This window comes from Amphimedon queenslandica, unplaced genomic scaffold, assembly GCF_000090795.2.
Source record: "Amphimedon queenslandica unplaced genomic scaffold, v1.1 AMPQUscaffold_13337, whole genome shotgun sequence".
NCBI classification, from domain to species: Eukaryota; Metazoa; Porifera; class Demospongiae; order Haplosclerida; family Niphatidae; genus Amphimedon; species Amphimedon queenslandica.
Genome location: NW_003546427.1, coordinates 100,086 through 111,717, shown reverse-complemented (window position 1 = coordinate 111,717; position 11,632 = coordinate 100,086). Strand labels below are relative to the sequence as shown.

Below are 11,632 nucleotides of genomic sequence, written 5' to 3'. Positions count from 1 at the left end.
AAGAAACACAGAGCGGTTTCCTGGTACCAAGCCTTTTTCTATCTTTTCTCCATTGCTGCCAATGGAAAGTTGACGTCCAACGAACTAATTTTTTTTCTTGAAAGTTATTACGGTATGCAATGAATACATTTATTTTGCAATGAATATACTTAGCACGCATATCCTCTATTTTATTTTAAGCAGTTTTCTTTGAAAACAAAATTTTAAACACTTAATTCGAATGCATACACGGCAGCTTTAAAATTTTTGTCTAAAAGACATCTAATTTTTGTGCATAAAACTACTAAAAGTATTATACATCTTAATTACCTATTAAGACAGACAAGAACTCACCCAGTTTTGTGCATATCAGTGATAGCAGGAAACATCTGTCGGATATAAGTGCACGTGCAAATCATTAATAAGATTACCATTAACAAACTCTGAAAGTTAAAAAGGGCAGACTATTGAAAATGAGAAAGTAATGATCAACAAAAGAACAACACTTCAGCTCACCATCTTTAGTAGGTGCGGTTAATTAATTTTAATTAATGAAAATTTATTATTAAAAGTATAACAATTGTACAGTTCATGAATAATAATCATGTTTGAGTCTCTCTCTTAAAAGGAGCAATGAAATTATAGTAAACAAGATAAAATGTCATTAAACAAAATAAAAGTCAATGACAACGAAAAGAGTGATGTATAAGAACAAAGCTTGGTGATTAAAGAAAATATTAAAATAATCCACACAAAAATTATAATTTTTATGTGCAATTGATCAAAATGTGCTATGATTAGTGACAAAATGATATAAGACTAATAAAATTAATGAAAGAACTATGAATAATAGGTGCCTATAGTTTGATTTGATTATTCTTAATTCAAAAATTGTGCTAAAATAATTGTTTCAACTTTTTTAAAAATAATTATTACTCCTAGAATATAATGCTTCCAAACCCAAAACACACAATTACTTTCATTCCACTAGTTTTTTTATAATTTATTTTCATTTTTACATTACAGTAAGACCAGCACCAACTAAAATCTGTGTTATGATATTCCACCTAGGAGAGGGTCTGCATCACTCTTGAATATCATGTCCAGATCCTGAGAGAGAGAAAGCAGATCCAGCTCTGACTCACTGCTAGGAGGTGCTACAGAAAGAGAAGTGGATGATGTTCCAGCTGGAGTGACATCAAACATATGAAAGAAACCATCGAAGTCCATATTCTCATCAAATGGATTCATTTCAAAGCCACCGCCAGAAGAGGAGGAGGAGGGACTGAACGGGTCAGATAATGAAGTACCTGTAACGGAAAATGGAGACAAAGAGCAAGTTTCCTGCATCTCAGAAAGAGATAAGAGGGAATCTGGATTGAAGTCAACATCTTTGAACATTTCTTCAAAATTATCACCATCAGGTATGAAGCCCTGTGACCCTATCATTGACTCATGACAACGGAAAGACGGGAAGAAATCATTCTCTGCTAATAACCTGTTATCTCCTAATTCCTCTCCAAGCTCTTCCTCTTCATCTCCTGGCCCATTCTCTCCTCCCTGCTCTTTGTTTAACTTCTTTAATATAAAATTACGAAAAGCAACAAGGTTGCCGGGATTCATTGATTTAGGCCATTGACTTGATTTGTGTGCTCCTCCTCCATTTTTACTTTTTTTACTGATTCTATGACGTGACTTACTCCCAGAGGATTTGCCTGTTCCTTTGTTTGATGGTAAAGATCCATTGGATACTGGAACAACACGTGCATATACTAATCTGCCATTCTCAATTAGTGTTGGAGGGACTGATGGTTTAGAAGATAAATTGGAAGCTAGTTTGCTAGCTACAGAAGAAGTATCCGTGTTCATAGGAGCAGTCTCAGTGTATCCTAACTGGGTCTTATGAGGCATATCGCTGGATTGAGACTCAGAATAAGCAACCTCTGGTTTTATTGTTATTACAATAGAATCTTCAGCTTTAACAGGAGGAGGTGTTGTCATTAGTGTAACAGAAGACATTGCAGGAGCTACTTCATTTGTTTTGTTTGAATTAGAAGTTGCGGAAGAGGAAGGATTGAAAGAATTGGGTACTAAAACAACGGTTTGCTTGCTCTCTTCAAAACTACTAACATTTCTAGTAGCTTTCTGAACGGTTTGCAATACATTACTGTCTTTTGATTCAAGTCCTAAAGGATTAACCTCTTTCTTAGATTGAGAGCTGGATGATGAAAAAGAGAATGCAGCATGATCTGATAATGCATCAGTAGGTGGCTCAAAAAAATAATTCCCATCACTGCTTGAGGAAGCAGAGAGTGGAGGATGTGGAGCAGAACCTGAGAAAAAGTGACCAGTACCATTCATTAGCAGCCCATCATCTGAGAACCCAAACGAAACGGGAGAAGTGGAATTAGGTAGGCCAGGAGTAGGAGTGACAGGAGTGATTGCAGGAGATAACAAAGCATTACTGAAGAACCCTGTTGAAGCATGGCTTCCATGAGGACTGACATCAAAAGTAGAGTACCCACTGTCAGACTCATACTCAGTACCAACAACTTCACCAAAGGAGGAGAGAGAGGAAAGAATGTGATCTTTTTTGTGGTTATAAATGACAGCCTCAACTTCCTCCACTTTTAGGTAAGGAAGTGAATGAATATTGGATGATTTTGGTTCTTTTTCTGCTTTTGGCTCATCCTTCACTGGAGGTAAAGAGGAGGGAACAGTATGAGGTGTTACTGAAGTATTAGGAGCAATAAGAGACATGTGAAATCCTAAAATATGGATAGGAAAGAAGGAAAAGAGATTAAAAGAGCAAGTATGAGAGTGAGAATGAAACAGCACTCTGGGCCCACATTCATCCCATTAAAATTAACTTTATCATATAATTTCATAATGGCAAGCCAATCAAAGGTAGCACACACACAGTAGCATGAGCCAAGACTTGAATGGCTGCTGATGATCACAAATTTTGCTTATCTTAATAGCATCTCATTTCCTCTTTTGAAAATTATCTTACCTGAAGGTAGGCATTCATTGGCATGAGCTACATGCATATGAAGTTCTAATCTCTTTGGTGTAGGGAAGACAAGACTGCATTGAGGACAAGGTAATGAGTATCCCATGTGAAGACTCACATGATCATTATATTCAAGCTCTGAAGACAGCTTGTGCTCACAACCTAATAGAGTGAAAAGAAGTCATTGATAATTATTATGATTATTAATGCACTTTTCAGGTAGCAATTGACTGGCAATTATAGGCTAATTCAAGTCTGTTTAGCAAACTGGCTGTGTAGTACACAGAACACTAGTTCAAAATAGGCTGCAATTAGTACTTGTCAACAACATCAGAGAACATACAGAGACTGAGACAAACAGTCGCACCTGCACTCTACTCCACGTATAACTTATCAACAATTGAAAGTTTAAATTTTAATTTTACATATGCCTTGTTGTATGCATGATGCGCATGAATACAGTCTTTTAAATGCTAAGTACTTTTAAAATGTACATGTACATTAAAATGTATAATCCATGTACATGTACATGCCGTAAACTATGAATTATGGTACCTGGTATAGGACAAATAAATTGTTCTTTTGCATGAACTTTTAAGTGACTCTTTAGATAAGACTGTCTCAGGAAAACTCTCTTACAGTCTTTGTATGGGCAAACCCAAGACTTGACAGATGAATGAGTTTGACTGTGTTTTTCAAGTTTATCAGCAGTTTGAAATGATTTGTGACAACCCTAAGAGGAAGAAAAATAAATCAGGAAGAAAGAAGCCCCATTAGTCACAGCGTTGCTGAATGTACAATTTAATATTTCCATATCTGGTACAACTACTAAGGAAATACAGAGACCACAAAAAGGCATACACTAAGTTCCAATAGAGAAAAAAATGCTAATCAACGTGTCTGGCTATTTAGTAGTTTATAATAATATTTACACAATTAATAATATGTACTGACTAAAATTTATAATTGTCTGCAATGTCATACACAAACACAAACACTAATTGGAGATACACATGTAGAAATACAAATACAATTTTACTATGAAGCTTGACTGCAAATGATGTGTAAAAATACATTGTGTACCACCACTAGTAAAGCTCAGACACACTTCGTGTCAAGTGTCTTTAACATCAATAAAAACATCTGTCCTACAGTTTAAAATCATTTATTCACCAAAAAGCTACCATTTTAAAAGTATTATAGCAAAATTTTATCTTAATACAGAGATTTGACAGAGTTAAGGTCAAATGAGCTAATTTTAGTAGTACATTAGGACTAGGAAGGAACTTTGTAAAGGAAATTGGAAACTAACAGTACATGCAGCATATAAAGTCAGGCATCTGTAATGTATCTGGTTTCACAAAGAGATATCATTTTAGCCTTAGACACTACTAAAGCCAGTCAAGGTATTGGTTTACTCTCTCTCTCTCTCTCCATAAAAGGAGTTAATTATACATGTACATATTGCATTCATACGTGCATTAGTTCATACACATATTGCATGTGCCTACATAATTAACAATACTACAATAAACACTACTAAACCCACCAAATGCAAACTACATGCATAGTGGTTTAGTACTGTACTACACTACTACAATGTAGTGAAGCACTGAGTAGGTGATTCTTACTGATTGTAGTACTGATAGTGATTCACTATACACGCTCAGGTCACCTCAAATCTAACATAACTAATAGATCTTTATCATTGTACAAATCAACCAATGGCATCTCTTGTACATGTATTCATGTACATGTACAATATATTTACATTTACATTTAAGAGTTGCACATGGAGAAGCTTGTGTTCATAAGTATCAAAATTGCTTAACATACAAGCTTACAAATTAATGCATACACTCACCTCTACTGAGCATTTAAATGGTCGGATAGGAGCTACATGAGTTCTGGCATGCACATTGAGCTTTGCTTGTGTTGTGAAGACCTTTTGACATTCCTTGCATGTAAAAACGGCATTGGCAGATGACTCTGAGTCTTCACTATCATTTCTTTCAGCTTGACTATAAAACAAATAAAAAGATAAGATACATGTACGTGTACACCTTGTAATAAACTCACATTTGTTTGATATCTGTTTTGTGTACTTTTCTTAAGTGTCCATTGAGTCTTGGTTGAGTGTGGAAGGCATCCTTGCAGCCTCTGACAGGACAACTGTATTTCTGTGGAGTGCTGTGTATGGTCTGTACGTGCATCAATAGATTGTATCGAACACTAAAGCCACGGCCACATTCTTTACACTAACAGAAAATACATGTATAATAATTACTAGCATGAACAAAAATGATTTAATAATTCAAAGTATTAAATTATAAACCACCACTTTATTAACTAAACCACCACTTCATGACTCAACCACCACTTTACTATAATAAGTATAAGTGCAGAGACTGTGGTAAAGCCACCTCAAGACTCATTAACCAATGGAAGCCACTACACTACCAAGACAGAAGACTACCTATTTGGTATCTATAATCTTTGTAGTAAATACATTTGAGTGCATTAAAGGTTTTAAATGCATTACCTGATAACTAATTGAAATGGTTCTCTTGTAAGCAACAAACATTACTATAATACTATACTTTCTAAGCAAGACTTCCAAAAAGAGGTTCAATGTCAAGTCCAACATAAAATAATAGCACACAATGGCACAATTTTATTACAACAAATTATAAAAGTGAATCAATACATGTACTGTAGATGTTTGATCCATTTATACTCTAGAGTGCACATGTATACTAGGTTCCTGTACATTATAATCTCTGCCTACAGTACTTGTACATGTATGTAGAGTTTAGAAGAGTGAAAACATAGAGTTTATTACAGTACCAAAATCTGATAAGTTATAAGTTAATAGTGTTAAGGCCACAATAATATGACCTTTTACAAGGCTAATAGTAAATGCACAAACATAATTTAGCAAGGTATGTGAACAACAATTACAAATATAATCAAAAAAATTTTATGCAGGATTTGTCTTGAATGATTAAACATGCATAATTCTGTACACTGAGTAAACAATAATTTCTTGTAATTTGTACTCTAGTCATAAATCTATAAACAACTAGTGTAGTAACCTCATTGCTTTTAGTAATACAGGCTTAGCACTTGCTGTATTAACTATAAGAGCTATAAATCAAGCTACATGTACATGTATTGTTTTACTTCTTTCTCTTTCACAAGTAATAACAAAAACAAATTAGCATGCACACAAACCCACATGGTATGTGTTCATACACATACATATGTACATGCCACAAATGAAAGCACATACTTGATAAGGTGTCTCCTTTGTATGACTTTTAATATGTCTCCTTAGCTTATAAGGTGTAGCAAATCTCCAAGGACATCCATCAAATGGGCACTAGAAATTAATAATACAAAATTAATATGATGACATATTAGATCACTATTGACAACAGTTGATAGTATGTTACACTATCTAAACCAAATTATTACAAGCAAGGATGGCAGTAGTAGAAGAAGACCATGAATAATGTGATGTGTGGAGACAGCACATTTGACAAATACATAATCTTTTGAAGAATGTCCCATTCAATAAGCTATAACCATGTAAGCTGTTAATACAACACTACAATCATGGTATACTTTTCACCTCGATAATAATGCCCCATTACTAATAAATTGGGATCATTATTCTATTCTAGCATGATGTACATGATAACACCCAATTATTACAATAAGGATCTTAAAGTGCCTCAAATATAACCACAAATTATACAAGTGCTCAATGCTGAGTCATGATAACACAACTCATTTACAATAGAGGCAACAGCAGGTGCTCCTTTTAGTGAGTAAAACTACTCAAGTTTCATCAGATATACACACGCTAAAGAAACATTCATACAAATACATGCATCATCATTACATGTACACTGTACAATGCAAATGAATCAAGGAATAGAATAATGTCCCAGTAGCATGTTATGCCCACTTATGGACAATTCCTATAATAGCAATATGAGATCAGACCTATTTATAGAGTAAGATTTAATTGAATACAGCTTGCATGCTGCAAAAACTAATAAAGCTGGAAATGTAGGAACATAAAAATAACATTCAATGTATCTTCATCTGTAGCTAATATGTAATCGCATAAAGACTTTAAGTACACATAGAATGCATGCACATTCTTTCTTACTTTGTGTTTCAATTTTGCATCATTCCCAATTGGTGGTTGAAGGTGTCTTCCTCCAGAGGACCGGTGAGGAACAACAACGTCAGTTTTGACTGGTTTCAAATTGATTACTTTATCAGAAGCAACAGTGCTAGAGCTTCCAGTGGTAGATGCTATAGTGAGATTTGAACTTCTGGTTTGTCTTGATGTACATGCTGTAAATGCTGTGTTAGTTTTTGAATGTCTTGTCTGTCTCCCCATGCCAGTATTACAGTCTCTAATATTACCTTCTACTTCTGTGACAGATGGTACAGAGGAATATGGAATATGATTGATTGTGCTGCAGTCAGTAAGAGATTGGAACGATTGTGGCTATAAATAACATGTGTATGTGTGTAAGAGAGAACATGATAAAATGCTTGTATCCAAATTGGGATGAAACCCATACAACAAGTGCACATTATAATTAACTGTAGCAAGCAAGTGACAGTTCCAAATAGTAAAGGTTACAAGTCAGGATTAAAATAAAAGAAACTGTGTATCATATGCAACCACCCACAAACAATAAAATAGTTCTTGTTTCACAATGTAAAAAATAACAACAAAATACACCAAAATAGGTCATTCACACAAAAAATCACACCTTGCTAAGGAATTAGCATTAACAGCGTACAAATGATACAAAAAGCAATTGTGGAATCACATTCATTTTCTAGATCAACAATAATCAAGTTATAACATTAATTATGTCAGACGAAAAATGGTGAGACATAGGCATAAAGGACAATAATTCTTCAGAAGCAAGACTAGCTAATGCGTTAAGAGTGGTTAAGGAATACTATCGCATAAGCTTTCATTGTCACCTGATGTTTTTGAAACGGCTGCCAGAATCAGTACATGCAAGACGTCACATTGTAATGCTTTACAGACATAAGCTTATACATGTCTTCTTCAAAATGGAGGCAAGAGGACTAGCAATACATAGTAGTAGGAGGGGAAGTAGGAGGAGTAGAGGTTTGTACAAGTAAAACGCGGGCTTTTGGTAGGTCTATGCTTCCATAGTTGACCAATAATTCACTATGACTACTCAAATTACCTTAATTGTAGATTGTCTGCTTTTACGAACTATCAGAGCACAGCGCATCTCTCGGAGGAGCCGTGGTGTTCCTTATCTGTTTCTCTTGCTTCCAGTGGGTCTGTGTAGTGTGTATATCCAGGATGTGAGAGCAGGTTTGTACGAGAAGTGATTTGGTCAATTTAAGTTTGGCAGTGGCTCCACGCTACGCGAGTCTATCACTAATTCCAAAATTTAATAGAGCGGTTGTGTCTGGGGTTGGTGGTGCTATACTTCTAAGGAGAAGGTTTCGAGTCTGATATGGGCCCACACAGTAGAGAGAAGGAAAGCAGAGATTGACTAATGGCAGATCACACTTCAATAATACTGAAACAGCCGACTATCTGTCGTTTACCCACAGCTATATAAACCGAGGGAGGCCGTGCAAATATTCCAACGCCCACTCTCAATCACTTATACTCGCTAGGTATGAAAGGTTTATAGCAGTGGGTTTATACTGTGGTAACTACAGTGATACTTGAAAAAAAATAGTTTCTAATGTTTTTCATTCGGGAATACTTCTATCATAGCATGACAATAATCTACAGCAGCATGCATAACAAACATAAAATAAATTCACTGCCTTACCTTCATGAAGTATTCATAATAACTGGGATTTGTATATCTGTTGAATTTTGTAAATTCTTCTGCAAAATAGTCAATGTTGCTGAAATCTGCAGTCATTTTCCTTTAGAAAATGACTTTTTGAGATGATGAATGCAACAGTCTTTTATAACCAATTTTTCTCTCCACTTCCTCATTTGAATGCTCGTGGCTTCACAGCATCAAAGTACACATACAAAAAGTACTATGAGTATATTGTTGCTCCAGGCTATAGAACATACCTATTCATCAGTTACAACGTCATTAATTTCCTTTGAACTTAATCAAGCCTTATAACTATTATTTCCTGTAATATCAACTCCTACACAAAGTTCATGCATAAAATACAATTCTTCCTGCACAATCAAAACTCAAAAGCAGAACATAATTTGGTAGCGTGCTCACATCAAGATTATCTTCAAATCAAAAGTTCCCTTTTTAAACAAATCTGTAAGTAATTTTTCTAATTTAGCAAATCTGTATCACTTCGCTCACATGCAATGAATAGTTGGCAGACGCTTCTCACATAATAACTCCTCAAAGTTAATAATTGTAATGCTAAATGAAATATTAAAGAAAATTATGATAACAAGTTCAATAGAAAATCACCTGCAGTTATGGCTAAAATTCAAAAAATTAATGTTTTGAGAAATAAAAATCTGAGCACTGTTTTGTCTTGTAGAATACAGTGCACTACAGAAGTCCCTAAAGTTCATGCACATGCTAATGTACTAGACTAGAATTGTGCCATTCCTCACTAATTTGAAAAATACTAATTAACTAGAAGGATAAGTCATATTTTAAAATTAAGTGTCTATGTGTGCTCCAATACCTGTATTTAATACATATTTTATAGCATGTTTTAGTACTATTAACACATTCTCCGAGGGTGACCTTCCAAACAGCTATAATGAAGTCAAGCCAATTGAGTCCATTAATTCAATGACATACACACGTGTAACAAGTATAAATTTAAAATTTATAGTTTTATTAGAAGGAGATCTTGCCTATATGTCAGCTTAAAAATTACTGAAACACAAGGTGAAAAAGATATACTTCAAAAAGTCAAAACCCACAGGGCTCATGAACATTTGAATCACCAGATATCAGTACAGGCAAGGCAAGACTATAAAATCTCGAACAACAAAAATAAGGAGTTGCACAGCATTACATTGAATTTTAAGTGCTTAACTACTATTAAATGCAATAAAACATCATCTATTGCGTTGTCAAATTATGATGTTGATTTACAGCTCACTAAAATTTTAATGGCAAAAGAATAGCCTTTATCATCCTTCAAAGCACAGATAGTTCAAAGCAACTAACATTAAAGGTGGCTATGGCAACCATAAAAAATGAATATTGCCAATACATGTTGTTCTGTTACTAAAAATCAAATTCAGAATCACTCAATAAGTATTGCTTATAATGTAATTGAGTAATGAATATATAAGGTTTATTTACACACAAATATGAAGCAATCAAATTTTCATATAGTCACAAATAATAGCTTTAAAATAATGACACAGCAAAAGTATCACAATGAGGTGAACTTGCTTAAAATTCATTAACTACAAATGTTTCCATAAAATAATGAGTAGCATCAAGTGTTAATAGTAGCATAGTATAGTACAATATTTGCATAACAACAATAGGTTGAATGATGGGTGTTCCATTATTTTCATGATTAAGATTCTTGAGAGTAAGGTTACTACTACTATAAAGGTCAAAGTAGCATCTACAATCAAATCTTTCCTCACTTCCTTTTCACACTACATGATAATGATTTTGGGACAAGTCCAATTGTTCCCAGCCAAGTACTAGTCTCATGTAGCCAGACTCTCCACCCTTCTTGACTTCAGAAAGGGGTGGAGAGTCTGGCTACACGATAGTAGCCATGTACTAGAAGTGACATACACATACCTGTACACACATAGATCTACATGAGCATACAAACACACTGTTTCAGTCCATCACATAACATCACCCAATTACAAGAGGTATATGTATATGTACATATGTTATTATGTATGTGCATAATACTCAATGACCCCAAAGGTGCAGTCGCAATATGTACATGTATGATAAAATGAGTGTAATATTATTAATTATAATAAACTAATTTCAACATTTAAGTATCTAAATAAAACTATATATTTTTAGAGGCTATATGCAACATGTAACAGTACAACAAAACTGACCTGCACTACCATCTACATTCAACATCCCCTCCAGTTTGGCTGTAAACTACACAATAGAGCAGATCACTAATTGTCTAGAACAACATACTCAGTAGACATGTCCCATAATGGAGGTTGGGTGTGACATGAGGAAATCAACCTCAAACAGGCATAAATGTACACATGCACTTTTGATGAGTGTATCCTCCCCTGATACCTCCTCTCTCTCTCAGAACCTGGATTAGCATACTTCCTCCTGTTAGCTCAAACTAGGAAATACTTTGATGTCATTGAGACAAAGAGAGGAAGTGAAATGAGTGGGATAAGATCAAAAAATTATTTTAAAACAAGAATTAATGTTGGAAGCATTAAAATGTGTTATGTCTGTCTTGACCATAACTACTACAGTAAGCAAACACAGTATAACATGTCAGTGTACGAGAGAGTTTAGTCACAAGACTAAGACAACAGCAACATGCATGTAATGTCAATGTGTATAAAAATTGTGAATTAAGTTACGTACTACTTCAAACATTATGCACTAACTCAATATATTCATTGCCACAATTTGAAATATTGACACATAT

At 34.5% G+C, this 11,632-nt stretch overlaps 1 protein-coding gene across 2 annotated transcripts; it reads right to left on the bottom strand.

Annotated features, from left to right (window-relative positions):
• Positions 1-621: 621 nt before the first annotated feature.
• On the bottom strand, positions 622-8,875 carry LOC100633051 (zinc finger protein ZXDC-like). 2 transcript variants are annotated; one of them, XM_019998145.1, is made up of 8 exons: positions 8,851-8,875; positions 7,173-7,520; positions 6,285-6,374; positions 5,072-5,250; positions 4,857-5,013; positions 3,548-3,725; positions 2,993-3,154; positions 622-2,747 (listed from the first exon to the last, which is right to left on the bottom strand). In XM_019998145.1, exons 1-8 carry the CDS (start codon positions 8,854-8,856, stop codon positions 1,033-1,035), a joined length of 2,835 nt encoding a protein of 944 aa, XP_019853704.1. In that variant the 5' UTR covers positions 8,857-8,875; the 3' UTR covers positions 622-1,032. The 2 variants fall into 2 exon arrangements, with proteins under 2 accessions (XP_019853704.1, XP_003387635.1); XM_003387587.2 differs by lacking the exon at positions 8,851-8,875 and adding an exon at positions 8,245-8,647.
• Positions 8,876-11,632: the final 2,757 nt, after the last annotated feature.

What these genes read in the sequence shown, in the direction of transcription:
- LOC100633051 (XM_003387587.2), bottom strand. Translation starts at nt 8,292, where the DNA reads ATGCGCTGTGCTCTGATAGTTCGTAAAAGCAGACAATCTACAATTAAG. An exon ending in ATTTATTTGTCCTATACCAG is followed by an intron (nt 3,155 to 3,547) that starts GTACCATAATTC and finishes TCACTCTATTAG; the next exon opens with GTTGTGAGCACAAGCTGTCT. An exon ending in CAATGAATGCCTACCTTCAG is followed by an intron (nt 2,748 to 2,992) that starts GTAAGATAATTT and finishes TCCATATTTTAG; the next exon opens with GATTTCACATGTCTCTTATT.